The sequence below is a fragment of the Canis lupus genome, chromosome 8 (assembly GCF_003254725.2).
Source record: "Canis lupus dingo isolate Sandy chromosome 8, ASM325472v2, whole genome shotgun sequence".
Lineage (NCBI taxonomy): Eukaryota > Metazoa > Chordata > Mammalia > Carnivora > Canidae > Canis > Canis lupus.
In genome coordinates this window covers 28,240,634-28,263,360 of record NC_064250.1, presented here as the reverse complement: position 1 = coordinate 28,263,360, position 22,727 = coordinate 28,240,634, and the positions used below count along the sequence as shown (strand labels likewise).

Below are 22,727 nucleotides of genomic sequence, written 5' to 3'. Positions count from 1 at the left end.
GTGCCACTGCCAGAAATTCTGAGTTGGTTGGGACCCCTTATCTGCCTTTTTAATAGGTGATTCTGAAGCAGATGGTTGAGGAACCATTGTCTGAGAAACAGTGCTCTTAAGTGTACAAGCGCACCAACTCCTAGTGGCCCCTTTATCAGGGGCTGTCACTGCTGTGATGCTGCTGTCACTGACACAACCCTGGGAGAGACAGCACTTTCTTGACTAACAGAGTCTAGTCCTCACTGGCATAATTTGCGGGACATAAAGGTTTTGTTGACTAAGGATACCTCTGAGGAGCTGCTGAATCCAGAATTCTAAGCATTTCATCTTCTCCAGTACTCCTTTTCAATCGTGAACAACTTATGGAGAACAGCATTCTCTGTGTTCTTTTAATTAATTAATTAATTAATTAAATTTTGGTGAAGGAAAAATCCTAGTGTGGCACACTCACAGCATGTTCGAGCATGATCAGAGCTCATCTGTCCTCATCGTCCAGTCTGCTGGAGCCCTGGGCTCTTCCCCCTCACCTTTCTCTGTCCTCAGGCATGGGTCTCTGAGATGTAGAGCCCCAGGGAGAAAGGCTTTTAAAGTTTCCTGTGAGTCTTTCCTTCCTTAGGGCACTTCTATTAACAAAATTCTAAGGAAAATCAATGGGTTCCTATTTCCCCACCCATCCTGTTATGTCATCATCCTTCTCATGTTAACCATGAAATCAATGGGTGACGTGCCCCTATAGGCCCTTGCAATGAAATTGACTGCATATGAAATGAATTTGAAAATTCCATTTATTAAAACAAATACATTGTATGGGATGAAAATGTGCACATCACATTCAGCTTTTCCCGCTTTCACATTTCTGTATTTTCCTCTCTTTGAAAGACACACTCCATAGATATTGTATAGGAAAAATGTGAACAATCCTTGGGTTGGGAAAACATTAATGATACGTAATAATTTACCATTGCCAGAAGCAGCTTGAAGCAAATATTAAAAAAAAAAACTACAAAAATCTAAGACAACATGCTTAATTTCCCCAAATCCCATTTGTGAATAGGAGCATGTGGAGAAATGGTTTTTAATTTTTTCCTTGGTAAGCAATCTCTTTCAAATATTATTATCAAAATTAGTCTCAGGTCATAGTACTATTTTGCAATTTCTAATTTAAATGAAATAATACTTGATTTGAAACTGAAAAAAAAAAAGAAAAAAGAAATCAGAGTTAATATTGCAGATGTGCAAGATTTTTTTTCCTAACATGAGGGTTATTGTTATAGTTTAACTGCATGGCAGATTTTCATTACTATCCAATACATTATACACAGAAATTAGGGCCTTGAATAATTAAGTTAAAATTTTCTATTAGATAAAGTTATGCTGGTGGAAATGATTGTTGGATTTCTAACAGCTCTTTCTATACAGAATTAAAGCTCTTTAGAGGTATAAGTCATCAAAAGATTTCTTTCCCCCTTAACAAGTAAAAATACCAATAAGCAAAAACTCATATAGACACTCTGGAATTATAATACCATACTACAGGACATGAATATGAAAAAGCTGAAACATTTTCCTTAAACTTAAATTCAGAGGGGCTGTGTATTTTCTGCTTTTTCTCTTCTTTTGTAAACAAGGTCACATGCAGTTTGGAACTTCCTTAACTTTTAATTACCAGAGCCATATTATTACGGTGCTTCCTTCAAGTTTTAATTCCATTTTAATTGCTCCAAAGATCTAGATTTACATAAAGATATAAAACATCCCTCTAAGGAAAATAAATGGTGTGGATTATGAAAATCCGTACAATGACGCCTTAATCACCATCAAAAGGTGCTTTATTCAAGGTTTGGTTTTTTTTTTTTTATGTGACCACATATTCAATTCATGTTTTGGCTAATTTTAAAAATGTGATACAGTTTTAGCTGATTCCACAGTATTACTAAGCTAATGGTACAATACGGCATATAGTTTAATAAATACTCTGCCAAGGTCTTCCTACTAAATCTTCATTAGTGTCTCACCGACTATTACAACATCCCAAGGTTTGAACAGAAGTATCTGGTTATAGAAGTACATTCATACATTTTGCAAGCATCTCAGCATTCCTTTGTTCCCTGCCCTAGGTGTGAGCTTTAATTGGATGTATTTATTCTTTTACCATCATGCCCATAAAAGGAGCTAACGAAAATATTTACTAACCCCTTCAAAAATCTGTCCTTGGCATATTAAGCTTTTATATCTTCTCTTTTTCTTCCTTTCCATCTTTTTTTTTTTTAAACAGAAGAGAATGAAAAGAAAATAGAATTTGGAAAAATAGAATTTGGAAATGGTCTTTTGCAATTTTAAAGTTAACAGTGAGTTGTAAGAGCAGTCCTCTTTTGCCTAAGAATGGCACAGAAAAAAGTGACACAGGTTTCCAGGACCTTCCATTACTGAAGAAGGCTAGAGCTGTAATGAAAAATCACTTTCAATATTATCTCTTGGGGAGAGAGAGCTCTAGCTGCAAGCAAGTTATAAATAAAGACTGAGAGACTCTAACAAACAAGATGGAGAACAAAACTAGAAATGGTTCTATTGAAAAATTTTGTGAGTGAAAAGCGAAGACCATCTCAGAGGCAAAAAGAGCCAGAACCCCTTCTGGTGTTGCTGGCTTTGGGGTGAAAGGGGGTCATATCTGCCCCTCTCCCTGGCAGGTGAACAGCCAGGATTCTGAGAATGGGTCTTCTCTGGAGCCATTGATTTATTTCTCCAGGTACTTGAACAAATAGAACGTGTTCTTTCAATCTAGAATTTCCACGATTCAGGGAAAGATGAGATTTGCTCTTACACTATGACAAGAATGCCTCCCAACTGATGGTGAATTCTTCCCTTCTCCTGCTTGCTGTTTCTGGGACTGCTCTGGATCCTAGATACAACCAAAATGCTTCAGATTCTGGAAAATGCATGGAAGAGGTGTCTACGTCACTGTGAACTCAGAGGTATTCTGGGCATGGCTAAGGCTCTGAGGTAATCTCAGTTTTCAAGACACTGAGTTTTTTTTCTTTTTTAGCTTCTTTTCTCTCTCATTTTGGTTCCAAACTTTAGTTAAAACCACAAACCTTCTGAATGGATGTAACATAGGGACATTTTCATGCAGTATTACTCAAAAATTGTCACAAATATATGAAAGCACCAGTCACAACACATGATTTACTTTTACTTGCAGAATCAAAGCTATCATGTACAAATGTTAAGAAGTGTGATAGGAGAACACAGACAACTGGCATTTTTTTGTTATTACCATGAGGGTCAACCACGGGGAACATCTCCCTAAATATTTGGGTGCTCATCCTTGGAGTTCAGTCTTATAGACAAATCCAGTCTTATCTCTGTACTACTCTAATGGGAAGGGGTGGAAGGAGAGGGATGAGAGAAGAACAAAAGAAAAAGGCACAAAGACTAAACATCAATGCCATTAAACCAAACTGCGGCTACACTGGACAATTCAGCTTATCAAAGGGTATTCTAAAGGCAATATTCATTCCAAGAAGGTCATACATATCTGAGCTCAGTACAGCTGTCTGTTTTATTTTTATTTTTTAAATATGAAGCAGAAACATAAGGTTTGGGGAGGGATAGCAGAAAAGAAATGAGGCGGATTTTATCTTTACATATTCCCCTCCTCCAGGCGGTTCTGCAGTGATCAGATCTCTTAACTCGGGATGTGGTTTGGCTTTCATTGTCATCAAGGGGACCAGTTCTTTAAACATGCATAGCCTGGAGTTTCCAGGATGGTTCTCCTCCCTCTCTTTAAATGCTGTGGACTAGAAAGGCGCCCACTTTGCTAAAAACTCGACATCAGTGTCCCAGGAGCCCTGAGGCTCTTCAGGCTCCTCGTGAAGACTTAAAGGATGGCGCAGAAGAACTTCTTCTCCCTAAATGGGTTTTCTGAGGCCGGGACGGGGGTCAGCAGGGGGTCTTCCTTGGCATGTGCCTCGCAGTAGGCCATCAAGTCTGCAGCCGCCTTGGATACCTGGAGAGGAGGACAAGAACAACGGGACCTTTAGAGGAGCATTTGGGGAAGCATCCACGCAGGTGCATGCAGCCAGGGCCCGGACTTCCAAGTCTACCTACACGCCCCCCTCCCCCAGGACTTCGGCTCAACTCCCAGGGGCACGCATCACTAGCTCACGGGAAAATGAGGCTGCGCCCTCAACCTCCTTAGGGCCCCCATTTGCTCGTCTGCAAAGAAGGAGTTTGGTGATCTCGATCTCATGGGGTTGTCTCCAGCAGGTCCGGGACTTGGGCGAGGTGAGTGAGGCACAAACAGAATGGAGTGCTGCTCACTGTTCGGGTCTTGTGAGGATCAACCTGGCATTGGTATAGCCCTGGTAAGGGGGGGGGGGGGTTTCTACTTAAATTTTGTGCCTCCTTACTCACCTCATTCTAGTTACTCCCAGCCCTGGCTGCAAGGGTTAAATGAGATCATCCAGGCAAATGGCTTAGTGCCTGGCACATAGTAGGCTTTCCACATGGCCTAGCCATGATTACTATTCCATAGTTGTACCTCCTTGCTTCTGGAATTGTTAGGATGCATGAAGCCATGTTGGTTAACTTTTTATTTTTATTTATTAAAAGATTTTATTTATCTATCTATGAGAGAGAGAGAGAGAGAAAGAAAGAGAGAGAGAGCACACGAGAGCGCGCACACAAGCAGGAAAATAGGGAGAGGGAGAAGCAGACTCCTGCTGAGTAGGGAGCTCCATGTGGGGCTTAATCCCAGGACTCTGGGATCACCACCTGAGCTGAAGGCAGACACTTAACACCCTGGAGCCACCAGGTGCCCCTGATTTCCTTTTTAAACCAACACGTTAGAATATATATGTGTTATATATAAAACAAAAAACGCACATATATAAAATACATAACTTCATGTATTTTCATATATTACAATATATACATATATATCATTATATATAATTTATTATACATCTGATAAATATATTACTTCAATCCAATACTGTATCCCTTAGGGAATCCCATTGTGAGGTTGGTCAGTGATTTCACTAATGCAGTTTCTCACATTTCTGTAGCTTCTTCTTGAGAATTGTCTGGAATACCTTCTTTCAACCAGCCTTGACAATGGCAAATTTTTACTACTTGAGGGTGGACTTAATTTGGGAAAATAAACTAAAGGTCAATTATGACCACATCTGGGAACTAGGTGGGTGATCTACCTGAGGAATGTCATTTGGGCTCAAAAACCCTAAATGGAGTTTAGGAGTCTGTTTCTTACCTGACATAATATACTTGCACTGGAGATCATTCCAAAAGATTTTTTAACATCACTGTACTACTATGATAGTCTTTTAAAGTGACCACTGAAAGGATAATCCTCTGTGAGAGCAGGATTGATTATATTATTGCTAAAAAAAATTCACTGCCCCACCCTACAGGTGGATTATACATACCCACACAATGACATCAGAGTTGCTCTGGCCAATGAGGTATGAGAGAAATGATATGGGTCACTTTGGGGCAGAAGTATCAAGAACCAATACATAGTTTGCCATGCTCTTCTCTCTGCCAATTTTTCCAGCTGAAATTATTTGCTGAGAATCACCTTAATTGATTCAGAGGTTTTAACAAAAGGCACAGTGGCTATATCCTTGATTTGTGCCTTGCCTTATGGCTGAGTTGATTACAGCTTTGTCACTTAAAGGCCTTTCAATTTTATAGTTTACTGCTTTCATCTTCTAATCCCATAAGTCTTTGAATTTTTGGACTCTCTGTTCCTTTCATCACAGGCCAGACAGAGGCAATATTCTGAATAGAGGCTGCTGCATCTGCCAGGGTCCATGATCAAAGTGACATGGTGTGGTGTGGCAGCTGATCTGTAAAGGACATGTGGTGGGAATAAGAAGTATATCTTTGTTGTTGTAAGCCCCTAAGAATGGGACGAGAGGACCTTTTGTTACTACGACAAAACCTCATCTACCCTGATTGATACAAAGAGATATAGGTATTATTAGATGTGTATTGGTTTCTTCAGTCTGCCTTAACAAATTGCCACAAACTGGTGACTTAAAACAACAGAAATTTATTTCCTGTCAGTGCTAGAGACTGGAAGTTCAGAATCAAGGTTCCCACTGGAGGCCTAAGGAGAATCTGCTCCATGCTTCTTAGCTAGTGCCTGGTGGTTTCCAGCAATCCTTGGTGTCCCTTGGCTTATAAATGCATCACTCCAATCTCTGCCCGTATCCTCACATAGCCTTCTGTTCTGTATGTCTCTGTCCTCACGTGGCATTCTCTTCTTTGTCTATCTTCAAATTTCCTACCTACCAATCATTGGATTAGGGCCCACCCTAATTCAGTATGAGCTCGATGACTCATACTTGATGACATCTACAAATATTCTACTTCCAAATAAGATCACATTCTCAGGTTCCAGGTAGGTTTAGGGGCACTATTCAAGGCAGTACAATATAGTTACGTAAAAGTCAGTCTCACCTTTTTTTTTTTGCATTTAAAATGACCTCTTATTTACCTTTTTTCCAGCTTTGAGATATAATTGATATATAATAGTGTGTGTGACTTTAAGGTGTACATTGTAATGATTTGATACACTACTATATAGTGAAATGATAACTACAGTAGGTTAATTAACAGCTCTCATAATTACCTTTCTTTTGTATGTATGTGGTGAGAACATTTAAGATCTGCTCTTTTAGCAACTTTCAAATGTATAATACAGTATTGTTAACTGTGGTCATCATGTTGTCCATTCTATCCCCAGAATTTACTCATCTTATAACTGGAAGTTTATAGCCTTTGACTAACATCTCCCCACTTTCCTCACCATCCAGCCCCTGGCAACCACTATTCTACTCTGTTTCTGTGAGTCAGATTTTTTAGATTTCACATGTGAGTGTCTTTCTCTGTTTTATCTCACTTAGCATAGTGCTGTCAAGGTCCATCATATATCACAAATGGCCACGTTTCCTTTTTCATGGTGGAATAATATTCCATTAGTATGTATATAATACAGCTTCTTAATCCATTCACCCAAAGATGGACACCTAGGTTGTTTCCATATCTTGACTATTGTGAATAAAGCTGCAATGAATATGAGGGCACAGATATCTCTTTGAAATCCTGATTTCATTTCCCTTGAATATATATCCAGAACTGGAACTGCTGGATCATATGGTAATTCCACTTTTGATTTTTTGAGGACCCTCCATAGTGTTTTCCATACTGACTACACCATTATACATTCCCACCAACAGCAGATAAGGGTTCCCTTTTCTCTGCATCTTCACCAACACTTGTTATCACTTGTCTTTTTTGGTAATAACCGTTCTAACAGGTGTGAAGTGATACCTCATTGTGTTTTTGATTTGCATTCCCCTAATTGGTGATATTGAACAGCTTTTCACATACATGTTGGCCATTTATGTGACTTCTTGGAAAAATGTCTACTCAGTTCCTCTGCCCATTTTTAATCAGATTTTTTTCCTTGTGTGAATTCTTTATATATTTTAAATATTAATCCATTACCATATATATGGTTTGCAAGTATTTTCTCCTTTTCCATAGGTTGCCTTTTCATTTTGTTGTCTTTTGTTGTGTAGAACCTTTTTAGTCTCACGTAGACCTTCTTAATTAGTTTTGCTTTTGTTGCATGTACTTTTGGTGTCATATTCAAGAAATCATGGCGAAGACCAATGTCAAGGAGCTTATCCCCTATGTCTTCTTCTAGGAGTGAAGTTTCAGGTCTCACATTTAAGCCTTTGATCCATTCTGAGTTAATTTTTGTGGTGGTGTAAGATATGGATCCAGTTTCATCCTTTTGCATATGATTATCCAATTTTTCCAATACCATTTATTGAAGAGATGATCTTTTCCTATTAAGTATTCTTGTCAAATATTAATTGATGGTATATACTAGGGTTTATTTCTTGGCTCTTTATTTTTTTTCTATTGGTTTTTGTGTCTATTTTTTATGCCATACTATTTTGATTACTATAGCTTTGTAATAGAGTTTGAAATCAGGAGTGTGATGCTTCCACTTTTGTGCTTCTCAGGACTGCTTTGGCTATTCAGGTTCTTTTGTGGTTCCATACGAATTTTATTATTATTTTTCTATTTCTGTGAAAGATGCCATTGGAACTTTAATATGGATTGCACTGAATCTATAGACGGTTTTGGGTAGTATGGACATCTTAACAATACTAATTCTTCTAATCTATGAACACAGACTATTTTTTCCTTTTGTGTCTTCAATTTCTTTCATTAAAGTCCTAGTTTTCAGTGTACAGCCCTTTCACATTCTTGGGTAAATTTATTAATAAGTATTTTATTGTTTTGGTGCTATTATGATTGAGAGTTTATTTCTTTTTCTATTTAATTCTTTTTATTTAAAAACATAATGGATGTCTGATGCTGATTTTGTATCCTGCTACTTTACTGCTTAGCTTACTTTGTTGATTAGTTCTAAGTTATTTTGTGTGTGGGATCTTTAGAATTTTCTATATATAAGATCATGTCATCTTCCAACAGAGACAATTTTACTTCTTCCTTTCTAATTTGGACGCCTCTTATTTCTATTTCTTACCTGACTTCTCTGGCTAGAGCTTTCAGTACTATGTTGGATAGGAGTGGTGAAAGTAGGAGCCTTTGTCTTGTTCCTGATCTTAAAAGAAAAGCTTTCAATTTTTCATCATTGAAGATAATGTTAGCTGTGGGCTTGCCATATATGGCCTTATTATGTTGAGGCACATTACTTCTATGCCCAATTTATTGAGTTATCATGAAAGAATGTTGTATTTTGTTAAATGCTTGTTCCGCCTCTATTGAGATGATCATATGATTTTTATCTTTCATTCTATTAATGTGATATGTCACATTTTGTTGATTTGTTGCACCATCTTTGCCTCCCAGGGATAAATCCCACTTAACTGTAGTGTATGATACTTTAAATGAACTGTTGAATTTGGCTTGCCAATATTTTGTGGAGATTTTTTGCATCTATTCACTAGGGATATTGGCCTATAGTTTTCTTATCTTGTAGCATCTTTATCTGGCTTTGATATCAGGGTAATTCTGGCGTTTTATAATTCCTTTGGGAGTATTCCCTCCTCTTCAATTTTGGAAGAGTTTAAGAAGGATTAGCATACATTCTTTTTAAAATATCTGGTAGATTTCACCAGGGAAACCATCTGGTCTTGGGCTTTTCCTTGTTTGGAGGTTTTGATTACTGATTCAATCCCTTAACTTTTTATTGGTCTGTTCAGATTTTCTATGTCTTTATGACCTAGTCTTGGAAGGTGTTATGCTTCTAGGAATTTATCCATTTCTTCTAGGTTGTTATCCAATTTATTGGCATATCATTTTTCACAGTAGTCTCATGATCCTTTGTGCTTCTGTGGTATCAACTGTAATGTCTTTTTCATTTTTTATTTTGAGTTTTCTTTTTTTCCCCTCAGCCTAGCTAAAGATTTGTCAGTTTTGTTCATCTTTTCAAAAATCAGCTCTTAGTTTCATTGATCTATTCTATTATTTTTCTGATATCTATTTCATTTATTTCTGCTCTTATCTTTATTTCTTTATGTAACTGCTAACTTCAGGCTCAATTTTCTTCCTTCCTTCCTTCCTTCCTTCCTTCCTTCCTTCCTTCCTTCCTTCCTTCCTTCCTTCCTTTCATAGTTTATTTATTTATTCATGAAGGACACAGAGAGAGAGAGGCAGAGACACAGGTAGAGACACAGGCAGAAGGAGAAGCAGTCTCCATGCAGGGAGCCTGACATGGGACTTGATCCCGGGACTCCAGGATCACGCCCCGGGCCAAAGGCAGATGCTCAAACACTGAGCCACCCAGGTGTTCCAATTTGTTCTTTTTTAAGTTCCTGAGGTTTAAAGTTAGGTTATTTAGGATCTTTAATTATTTATTTTTTAATGCTGGTGACTATTGCTATAAACTTCCCTCTTGGAACTGCTTTTGCTGTTTCTCATAAGTTTAGGGATGTTGTGTTTCCACTTTTTTGTCTCCAGGTATTTTTTTATTTGCCTTCTAATTTCCTCTTGATCTATTGGTTTGCTGTTCAGGAATGTGCTGTTTAATTTCCATATATGTGTGAATTATCCAATTTTCCTCCTGTTATTGATTTGTAGTTTCATACCACTGTGGTTGGAAAAGATTCTTGGTAAAATTTCAGTCTTCTTAAATTAGTGAAGACTTATTTTGTGGCCTATTATTTGTCCTACCCGGAGAACTTAATGTGTATATTTGAGAAAAATGTGTATTCTGCTGCTATTGGATGGAATGGTCTGTATATGTCTTTTAGATCCATTTGTTTTAATATATGTTCAAGTACAATGTTTCCTTATAAATATTCTGTCTGGGTGATCTATCCATTGTTAAAAGTGGGCTATTCCCTACCATTATTTCATTGCTGTCTATTTCTCTTGTCAGGTCTGGTGATATTTGCTTAATATATTTAGGTATTTTTGTGTTCATGTATATTTATTTATGATGGCTATATCCTCTTGATGAACTGACCCCTTTAACATTATATAATGACTTTGTCTGTTGCTACAGCTTTTGGCTTAAAGTGTTGCTCTTTAATTGACATTATATTGCTTGTAAAAATATTTTTATTTTGCTCCTATTATGTTTCAGACATTGAGTTTTCTCTTTTGATCTACACAATAATCCTGAGGTTGGAATTGTTAAATTCCTTTCATAGGTGAAAATTAAGGCTCAACAGATTGCTTGAATTGTTGAATGTCATACAGCAAAGTACATGGCAGGAAAAAAAAACTGAACCCTAATGTTTTGCCAGTAAGCCACAGTTATCTACATATGAGCTACTCAAATGCAGGGCTAGTTCTAAAGGTTGAATTTGAAATTCTTTGTGCATCTTTATGAAATGCTACTATGATAGAATGAAAGGAAACAGCCTGTTCTTGTCTTAGCTCCTCCAAATGAAAGCAAAGGACAGACTTTCAGACTGAATCTCAATTACTTTTTTTTTTTTTATGTGTGTGCCTTTTACTTGTTTGAGCCATAGTCATTATTATCCCAAACAGGAGCTCAGCTGTAAGCAGCAAAGACCAGGCAACAGTAATATCTAAAATTCACTTATTAAGCAGAAATCCAGCACCATCCCTACTCTTCTGCAATGCTCACACAAACACAGCCCTACCTTAGAAATATTGCAGGTTCAGTTCCAGACCACTGCATTAAAGTGAATACCACAATAAAATGAGTCAAATGAATTTTTTGGTTCCCCAGGGCATATACAAGTTATGTTTACACTATACTGTAGTCTATTAAGTGTACGATAGCATTATACCTAAGAAAACAATGTATATGCTTTAATTAAAAAATACTTCATAATTTAAAAATGCTAACCATCATCTAAGCTTTCAGCAAGTCACAATCACTAGTCACAGATCACCAAAACAAATAATGAAAAAGTGTAAAATATTGCAAGGATTACCAAAATGTGACATAGGGTCACCAAGTGAGGAAATGCTATGGGAAAAATGACACAAATAGACTTGCTCAATGCAGGGTTGCCAAAAACCCTTCAATTTGTAGAAACCGCAGTAGCTAAGAAATGCAATAAAGCAAAGCAAAATAAAACAAGGTATGCCTGTATGTGGCAGAAATGTTCAAAATCTTTTTATGATACAGTAAGTGCTATATTGGGCAAAATTAATAGCTTAAGAGTTGCTTATATCTTATATTTGAACACTTGATTCTGAATGGTTTCTTTCTCAAAATATTGTATGACTTTTATCTTGTTTCCTTAACTAGATTGCAATTCTGTGTGAGAGTCCAACACATTGTCAGAATCCTAGCAGTAATGAGAATAATTACTAATATTTATCTGCCCTTGCCACATGTCAGAACTGTGCTAACCACTGTACATACAGTATCTTATTTAATCCTTACAACAATATTATGGGTCACAAGCTATTATTCTCATCTTAAATATGTGAATTTGAGGCTTCATTAGGAAGGTGTTTACCATAGGTCTCATAGCTCACAAGTGGCTGAGCAGTGAGTCTTAGTGTTCCTGACTTAATCCTATGGCTACTCTTCCTTTCTAACCCATAGTGTCATCCTTGTCCCCTACCTTAAACGAGTCAAGCAGTAGTCTGCCTGGCAAGTCTCTTTCTGACTATCTCTACTATAACATTTTGCACACAGTGCCTTTTACATTATATAGCCCTAGGCCTACTTCCATTAAGGTTTCCCCAGTAACTCTAGGCAATCTCTCTCTTTTATGTCCTGTTGATTATTCCTCCAAAAATATCTCAAATTTGTCTCCTTATTGTCATGGCTGTTGTGACTACCCAAGTTTAAGCCTCCATCTTCTTGCTCCATGTTTACAGAAATAACTCATTAAATAAAAAGTGATTAATTTGGGTTTCCAAAGGAGTCTGCTAAAAAATTAATGTCTGTGCCCTCCAAAATGTATATGTTGAAACTTAAGTCCCAATGTGATGGAATTTGGAGTTTCTCATGAATGGAATTAGTGCCATAAGAGAGTATAAGAGAGATCACAGAGCTCCCTCGCCCCTTCTGCCATGTGAGAACATAGTATGAAGTCAGCCATCTACTAATCAGGAAGCATACTCTCATTACACATGGAATCTGCCAGTGCCTTGATTGTGGACTTCTCAGTCTCCAGAACTGTGAGAAAAAATGTCTGTAGTTTAAAAAGCACCCAGTCTATGGTATTCTGTTATAGCAGCTCAAATGGACTAACACAGAGTCAACAGATAGAATTCAAGGGGGTGGTTTATGAACATTGATGATAAAAATTACATCTCTATCTTCACTAACGTCAAGCATCTCTGTCCATTACATTCCCAGATGTAGACAATACACAACACTAACATTAGCAGTCCCTCTGACTTGATTAGCTATAGAAATCAGATATTTCCCATCACATTAAAAGTTATTACAAATATCTCAACATTTCATTTATGTTCACCTACTTTATAATTACAGACCCACTATAAGATCTTATACAGTTAATAAAGGAGTACATATATAACTCTATCACAAATGTTTTTCTAAAAAATATTCTGATAAATTGTATTCCCATATGATTAGTTTCCTTTATAATCAAAAACATTACTCTGAGAAGGAGACCATATGCTTCAGTAGGCTGCCAAACAGGTCTAGGGCAGAAAAAAAGTTTAAGAATCTCAGTTGTAAACGAATTCCCTGCTTTGACTACCGTGCCAAGAGTAGTATTTTCCATATTGCAGCTAGAAAGTTAATTTAAAAATATAAATTGGCTCATACCACTCTCTTACTCAAAACCTCTAATAGTTTCCCATTGTACTTCATAGAGAACCAAAACATCTTAAAACAGCCCGTGGGTCTTGCACGCTTTGGGCCTGCCTATCTTTCCAATTTCATGTGTGGCATTCTTCCCTCCTCACACACGCCTCCGCTAATGTTATAGAAGCTCCAAACTCTTTTCTGTCTCAGAGCTTCACACATACAATTCCCTGGAACATTCTTTTCCCTATTTTCTCAACAGCCTGACTCCTTCTTCTCTTCCTTTAGGAGTCAGCTGAAATACTGCCTCTTTGCAGAGTCTTTAATGACCACTTCATCCAATAATGACTTTCCTCATTATGTTCTTTCATCCCATTCTTTTCCTTTATAGGAAAGCATTTCTCACAATTTATAATGACAACCATTGTTTATTTGCTGTTTGATATTTGTCTTTCACTTTAGGCAGTATAGTCTATGAAGGCAGAAACTATATCTGCTTTATCTACCACTGTATGATCAATGCCAGACATGTGATAGATAACCGCTGAAGAAGTTCTCAAAGATAATCTTATTCAACAAATATTCTGTTCAACTAATATTTACTGAGTACCTAATAAGCCAGGCATAGGTCTGGATACTTGGAATAATAAAGGAACAAAATACCCAAAGATTTCTGTTCTTGTGGAACTTATGTAATTTTCTAGACTTTTAAATTCAGACTATAATGAAAAAAATACACCAATTACACTGGGAAAATATAGGAACAAGTAGTTTTTAAAGGTTAGGCAACAGGCAGCACAAGACAGTGATCAGTGAGAGAAGGGAGATAACATAAGCCGCATGATTGTCCCAGCTTACTGTATAAAAAGGGTTTTTAGGCCATGGCACAGGGAGGGATCACCAAAACAGAATTAAGGAAACTCTTTGAGTTGAGGGGAGAGTAAATAGAGAAGAAAGAGCTACACAGACACAAAAAGAGAGGAAGAGAGAAAGAACGTGTGAGCTCTGGAGGCCTCCGAAGGATTTCTTTTGAGTCTTTAGCTGAATACTGATTAGCACCATATGTGAGAGAACCTGCTTGAGGCTTTGCAAAAAAAAAAAAAAAAAAAAATCAGAAAGGATCAAATAAAACAATCTCTGGCGATCACACAGGGCTAGAATAGTTTGTACCTGCCTTGATGAAGTAAAAACATCTCATAACACTGAGGGGTTGAGTAGAGTCCTAGAAAGGGTAGTGCTTTAAGTGTAGTATCAAACTGGCCTAGCTTAAAGGCTGATATGGATTACCAATGTTTAGTAGTAAGCCTTGATTAGATCAAATGTTTCCAAGTAACTTAACTGTACCATAAAACAAAACCCCAGAATATTAAAAGGAACACAAAAAATTTCAGTATGCCACAATGTCTAGAATCCAATAAAAAAATCAGGCATATAATTAAGTAGGAAAAAATCTCTCCCATATAAGGAGAAAAATTAATACAAAGAAGACCCAGAAGTGACACAGGATAATAAAATTGATAAGGGTATTGTTAAGATAGCTTTTGTAAAATACATACATACATACATACATACATACGATAGCTTTTGTAAACAGTGCCCATAACATCAAAAAGGTAAAAAAAAAAAAAAAAAAAAAAAAGCAAAACATGATAAAAAGAGGAAAGAAAAAAGGAAAGATATTTAAAAGACTCAAATCAAATCTCCAGAGATAGGGGGATCCCTGGGTGGCGCAGCGGTTTGGCGCCTGCCTTTGGCCCAGGGCACGATCCTGGAGACCCGGGATCGAGTCCCACGTCAGGCTCCCGGTGCATGGAGCCTGCTTCTCCCTCTGCCTATGTCTCTACTTCTCTCTCTCTCTCTGACTATCATAAATAAAAAAAAAAAAAAAAATCTCCGGAGATAAATAATACATTGGATAGAATTAGCAGCAGACTTAGACACTGCAGAAGAAAAGATGAGTGAACTTGACGACAATAATAGGAACTCTCCAAAATGAAGTATAGAGAAAATAGACAGAAAAAATATGAACAGAGCACCTAGCTAGAAGATAACATAAGGACCTGAATACACATATAATTGGGGTCTCTGAAGGACAGAAAGAAAATTATACACATATAACTGTGGGTGCAGAAGGAACAATATCTGAAGACAGTGGCTGAAAAAGACATAATAGTTGATGCAAACAAACCTAGAGATTCAAGTAACTCAGCAAACCCCAAATGAAGAAACATGAATCAAACTATATCAATGTACAGTATAATCAAATTGCCTATATAGTATTTAAATGGGAGAATGGAGAGAACAGAAAAGAAAGCATAATTGTTAGAGAATGTTAGAAGTTAGTAAGTTTTAATTAATTAGTAAATTCAGAGAGGAAGAGAGGGGGTGGGAGGGGCAGAGAGGGAGAGAGAATCTCAAACAGGCTCCACGCCCAGCAAGGAGCTCAACACAGGGCTCAATCTCACAATTCTGAGATCATGACCTGAGTGGAGATCAAGAGTCAGATATTAACCGACTGAGCCACCCAGGTGCCCCAAAAGGTAGTAAGTTTTATAAGGAAATGAAAAGTAGACCAGGGTAAAAGGGATTAAGAATGTGTATGTGTAGGGGGCGTGGGGAACAGATTGCAATAGTTGGGATTAATTGAGAAGATATTTAATCTTTTGATAAAAACCTACAGAATGAAGGGAAGGCACTGCCTTGCATTGTAAAGGAGCACTCTAAATGCTGTGTGGAAAACAGTGAGTACTTTGTGGGAATCAAGCGTCAAAGTAGAGACTGCCCTGGAGACTATTGCTGTAATTTAAGAGAGAGGTGGCAGTAGTTCAGAGGTGGTGTGAAATGGTATAATTCAGGATAAACAGTATTTGAATATAGAATCACCAGGAATTTATGATGTACTAGAGAAAGGGTATGAATACAAAAGAACTATTAAGGATAACTCTTATCAAAGTTTTTGGATTGAGCAAATGGATGAAACTGTTCTCATTTCAGCTGGTGAAAGCTGCAGGGAAGAATTTTGGGGTGAGATCAGGAATATAATTTTGTTTGAAATTAAAATATCTGTTAGTGAGATATACAATGCTGGAGTTTGAGAGAGATACTGACTAGATCTATAAATTTGGGAATCAAGGCCATATAGAAGGTACGTAAAGCCTTGGGAATGAACAAGATCCTCAAGAGAGTAAGTACATTTAGGTAGGAAAGAGAGGGACAAATACTGAACCCTGGAACACTTCAATGTAAGAAGCTGGGGAGCCTAAGGGGAGCCAGATAAGGAAATTTAGACACAGTAGCCTGTGAGAATGGGGACAGAGGAGAGCCAAATGCTGGGGGAAATGCTTCAGGAAATAAGGAATCATCAACCATGACAAATGCTGCCAGTAGGTCAAGTACGATGAAACTGAGAATTAACTGTTAGGTTTAGCCATCTGCAGTCATCAGCAACCTTGGTGAGAGAAGGTTCAAGAGAATGGTGGGAGTGAAAATCTCACATGGTTTACAAACAAATGGGGCATCCTCCTCCTCCTTCTTCATGAATAATTCAGCCTATAAGGGATTGGGTGGGACTAAGCTAAAAGGACTCCATAGGTTAGGAGGTTAGGAACCCATGGTGGGATGTCAGAGCTTGAGGAGGGTGAGGAGAGCATCTATACAGAAAATAGCCAGGTGAAGAGTATAGGAGCCTGAGGGGGATGTGAATGCATCCACGTTGGGAGGAGATGTTGTGGAATGGGACCTCAGTTCCCTACAGGATTGTTGTCCAAATAAAGACAAGGGGATCAAGGATCCTCATGGTCAGTGAAGGGAGTTATAAATATGGGAAGTAGAAAGACAGAATATACTCTGTGGTGTAGGGCAGGACCTGAGAGTGTTGGTATGAACTCATGGTTATGTATACACAGATACAAAGATAAAGAAATAAATGCAGATGTAAAAGTGTGTGTATATAGTATTCCCTAACTCTGTCCACTGAGAGGAACCTGGAAGAGCAACACTTCAAAACACTTCAGGAATGAGAACATCTAGCATCCAGATTTTCATTTCTAAATAAAAATATCAAAGGAACTAGTACTCTTGGAGAAAAGGGTGATTCCAGGGTTGGGGCAGGGAAATAACAAGAGGACCCTACATCATCTTTTTTGTGCCAGACACTAAGGAAGCACTCATAGAATGATGGAGTCATGTCAAAAGCACACGGTACCTAGTTTTTTAGTCTGTGCCAATTAAAACATCAAAATATATGATTGTAAATCATGGAATAAAAGAGGAAACCATGTGTCCATATCAATATAATTAAATAAACTTTAAAAAACAGAATGTTTAATGAGGAGTGGGATAGTTAATACAGCCTCAAGGTCTCTCTCCAAAAATCTAAATATTTATTAACTATGAAAAACAAACGAACAACTTTACATGAAGAAACTGGAAGTTAACACCTTAATTAAGTAGTCAAAGTTAACATCACCAGTAAGTGACAATTTGAAATCATATGCCAATGATAAAATGTAATGAGACAAATAACCCCATCAATTCTGTATTACTGTCCCAGTTTTGTTACCTGAATTTAATCATAAGGAAATATCAGACAAATCCAAATTGAGTGCTATTCAACAAAATGGATAGCCCATAATCTTCAAAAGTGTCAAGGTCACAAAAGCCAAGGAAGTCTATGGTCAGAACAACTAAATGTAACATATCATGCTGAGTTGGGTCCTTTAGCTAAAAGGGATACTACGAGGGTGATTTGCATGACTTAAATGGGCTCTGAGGATTAGAAATCAGTAACATATCAATGTTAACCTCCCAATTCTGATGACTATATTATGATTATGTAGAAGAATGTTTTTATTTATAGGTACCACACACTAAAGTATTTGGTAGTGATAGGGTAACTGTTGGCAAATTCTTTTCTTTTCTTTCTTTTTTTTTTTTTTTTAAAGATTTTATTTATTTACTCATGAGAAACAGAGAGAGAGGCAGAGACACAGGCAAAGGGAGAAGCAGGCTCCATGCAGGGAGCCCGATGTGGGACTCGATCCTGGGTCTCCAGGATCAGGCCCTGGGCTGAAGGTGGTGCTAAACCGCTGAGCCACCCGGGCTGCCAGGCAACTTATTTTCAAATGGTTCAGGGGAAGATAAAAACCTTTATTTTTTAAAAAAGATTTTATTTATTTATTTGAGAGATTGAGAGCACAAGCTGGCGAGAGAGGCAGAGGGAGAAGCAGACTCCCCACTGAGCAGGGAGCCAGACACAGCCTGATGCCGGGACCCTGGGCTCATGACCTGAACTGAAGGCAGACACCCAATGGGTTGAGCCACCCAGCTGCCCGGAAGACAAAGTTCTTGGTACTGCATTTGCAATCCTATTGTACCTTTGAGATTATTTCCAGAGTAAAAATAATTTTTCAAAAGAAAGGGAAAAGAGAAATTAGAGATAGTGAATATAGATAACTTTTTCAGGAAGTTCTACAAAGCATAGCAAACAAATGAGGCAGTTGCTGGAAGAGGAAGTGGGTGATTCAGAGAAAAAAATTAAAATTTTATTTAAGATGGAGAAATAATACTGTGTTTGTACACTGATGGAAATGATGAAATAGAGAACCAAAACTGATGATTCAGGATGGACAGGTGGTGGAGCATGACCTTGGTTAGAGTGATGAGATCTGATGTACAAGTGAAAGAATTACATTTGATAAGAGTATGGGTCTCTTCAGATTGACCATTACTGAAACCCAGTTCTCCAGCAACCTCTCTAAATTACACTGGAAGTAAAGAAATGATGATCCTAGACAGTCCCAATGAAGGCCACCAAACTATGATTTTGCATCTGAAAATGTAGGAGCCCACTCTAGGAAGTCATCCTGACGTCTCTGAGAAGCAGCTGTTGGTAAGGATAAAAATCAAACCTAAGAATTTACAGCATGTAGGATATAGTTCTGTCTTCATTACATTCTGAAATTAAGACACATTTTAAAATTGATGTTGCAGAATGCTTTTCTCATCAGGCAAAGAAGTAAGCACTGACAGGTGGTCACTGCCTATATGTGGAAAGTCACATGTGTGTTAAGGAAATCAATTATTCAGCCAAGTCCTTCAGTTGAGTTGCCTGCATTAAAGGCACCACCCAGGGTTGACTTAACTTTAATTTGTTGCTTCAAAGGACCTCAAAGACTGTGCTGCAATGGAGGCCTGAAATGGGAAGTTTATCATTGTCATAGACCTGGCAATATACCTTAAGCCAAAAGAAACTGCCAAACCTCTGGGAAGAGATAGAATTTCCAAAGTAGGGGCACCTGGCTGGGTCAATGGTTGAGTGTCTGCCTTTGGTTCAGGTTGTGATCCCAGAGTTGTCCTGGGATTGAGTCCCACGTGAGGCTCCCTATGGGGAGCCTGATTCTCCCCCTGCCTATGTCTCTGCCTCTCTCTCAGTGTCTCTCATGACTAAATAGATAAAACCTTTTCTTTTCTTTTTTTTTTTTTAATAATTTTCAAACTAGGAGAGATTGGTCTGACATTTGTCTAGAAAGATCTTTTGCTCAGGTCAAAAGCAACTGGCCACTTTAAAGTCTTCATTTTTCTTTGAATCATTAATACATAATTTAAGTAAGAAAAAATTAAAATATTCAACTTAAACACTGGTGAATGCAGAGGAAACCTTAGTATTCTTTGACATGCTTTGGAACTATACTGAAAATATGAGAGGCATTGTGGGCAGTAAGATTATTAAAGTCAGGAATGAAAGGCAGCAAGTCACCTATCATCTCACATCATCATCATGCCTGCATCACTGCTGGTGGCCAAAATGGAGTCTAAAGGGTCTTTCTTGGGTGTGAAGAGCACCTAGGCTCAAACTTTGATTGTTATACTAGAGGAAGTAAAATTGCATGGAGAGATATTGACTATTTTTTATTTATAAAATAATGAGTGAATATTCTAAGTAGTCCTCCCCTCCCTCTCCTCCATGGGGGTATTAAACTAATGGTACTAAGGATTTTTTTGAAAAAAAAAGAAATAGAATAATATTTTTGAAATTAATAACTTCAAAAGAATTATCAAAAAAGTACATTATACTTCATTTACTCTATTTAATAATAAAAAAAAGATATTCAAAGTGTCATCCAAAATAGTTAGATTTTTAAGAAAAGAGACTTCAGCTTGCCTGAAAACTGGGCTATTCAGAAAAATTCATTTCTTACAAATTTCAAATTATCAAGGTTTAACAGTACTACTGTAGCTCCTAGACACAATGCATAAGGCTAAGCATGTACATGATGCTTAATAAATTATCTATTGAATTTTTAAAAGTTATTTCAACTCTCATCAAAATGAAATGTCAAGCTCAATTATTAACATATGTGTGAATTCAATTTTAAAGTTTTTGCTTCATTTTTAGCAAATTGAATGAGTTAGGATTGGCCAAGTATGAACACACAACCCTTTCCTCTTTAAGTCCTTTGACATATTATACTGATTTTATTATCTCTGAAAATACTATCAACTGGCCTATGAGGAAGATAGTATCTCATTCTCCCTAATAAATCCAATGCAAGCATTTAAAAAAAAATATTGATTGATTTATGATATATAAATAAATAAATAAATATATATATATATATATATAGAGAGAGAGAGAGAGAGAGAGAGAGAGAGAAAGGAGCAGAGAGAGAACCTTCAAGCAGCCTCCCCACTGAGGACAGAGCTGGATGCAGGGCTCCTATGAGATCATGACCTGAGCTGAAACCAAGAGTCAGACACTAAACTGACTGAGCCACCCAGGTGCTCCTCAAATGCAAGCATTTTAGGGGAGTAGTGTTAAAACTTTCATTTCAAATGCTAGAAAAAGATTTCAAAAGTCCCAAACCTAGGATATATGTCTCCTCTTTACTACCAAGCATAATGTTTTAACTGGTCCATTTCTCAGTACCATTTTCTGTGAAGTTCAATTCTAATCTTTTACGAGTGAATATCAGAAAGATGATTTAATCATTATAAAATTTGGTTTAATAATTTATACATATTTGTCAGTTATGAAAATCAGTCTATTTTTATGTTGACCTGTTTTAAAGAGAAGATATATGATAAATTCTGGCTACTTATAATCAAACACAAGACATGAAGCTCTTCACCTGTCTTCTCTTCATTTTTGTATTTCTTTTTTTTTTTTAAATTTTTTAAATTTATTTATGATAGTCACAGAGAGAGGGAGAGAAAGAGAGACAGGCAGAGGGAGAAGCAGGCTCCATGCACCGGGAGCCCGATGTGGGATTCGATCCCGGGTCTCCAGGATCGCGCCCTGGGCCAAAGGCAGGCGCCAAACCGCTGCGCCACCCAGGGATCCCCATTTTTGTATTTCAATGAATTTTCCCCTATGACTATAGGTTTCTTTTTTAAAGATTTATTTATTTCATGGGGGGAGAGAGAGACAGACAGACAGACAGAAAGCGCAAGTGAGCACAAATAGGAAGGGCAGGGGGAGAGGAAGAGACAATCCTCAAGCAGACACAGGGCTCAGTCCCAGGACCCTGAGATCATGACCTGAGCCAAAATCAAGAGTTGGACACTTAACTGATTGAGTCACCCAGGTGCCCCTATGACCACAGCTTTATTTGGCCAATTATACTCATGCTTGCAATTTCCTAAACCATAAATGTCACTGGAAATGTCATGTGAATTACAGCTCCTGATGTCCTGTTATATGACATTCTTAGTACATGAACTTAAAGCTATTCACTAAAAAAAAAAGTTTCTTGAATCCCTGTAGCCCAGCACCCTGAAGAATACAGAGAAGTAAATGACATAGTCTTTGTCTTTGAGGACTGTGGTCTAATTAGAAAATTTTATTTGATGAAAATGAAACCAATTAATAAATATAGGCAGAATGGCAAGAGATTCATGGACAAATGGGGACTGGAGCTGACCCCTAATGGGAAAGTAAGATTTAGACAGGGTCTTAGTGGGTTCAAATTCCTGTAACAAAATATTGTAGAATGGATGGATTATAAACTACAGAAATTCACTTCTCACAGTTCTGGAGACTGAAAGTCTGAGATCAAGGTGCTGTCAGATTGAGAGTCTACTTTCTGGTTCACAGATGTCTTCTTACTATTACCTCGCATGGTAGAAGGGTGAGGGATCCCCCTGGGGTCTCTTTTATAAAAGGGGCGCTAACCCTATTCATGAGGGCTAACCATCTTCCAAAGGCCCCACCTCCAAATATTATGATACTGGGGGCTGGGATTTCAACATATGAATTTTTTGGAGGGGGGGTTACAAACATTCATTCTGTAGTGGATAGGAAAAGAATGAGGGAAAGGGCATTCTCATTGAGGGACCCAGAGTAACCAGAGAGATGGGACTTTACATAGTATATTCTTGAGATAATAGAGCAAGTTGGAAAGCTCTATTAGGAATATTTGGGAGAAAAAAGAAATAAATGACATTCTTATATGGGGTC

The 22,727-nt window shown here is 37.6% G+C and overlaps 1 protein-coding gene across 3 annotated transcripts in view; it reads right to left on the bottom strand.

Annotated features, from left to right (window-relative positions):
• Nucleotides 1-758: 758 nt before the first annotated feature.
• The window catches only part of GNG2 (G protein subunit gamma 2), a 113,552-nt gene continuing 91,583 nt past the window's right edge, over nucleotides 759-22,727 (bottom strand). For all 3 annotated transcript variants that reach the window (XM_025442899.3, XM_025442897.3, XM_025442900.3), the window contains exon 4: nucleotides 759-3,997. In XM_025442899.3, coding sequence (XP_025298684.1) covers nucleotides 3,869-3,997 — 129 coding nt within the window. In that variant the 3' untranslated portion in view covers nucleotides 759-3,868. The remainder of the gene's footprint in view (nucleotides 3,998-22,727) is intronic.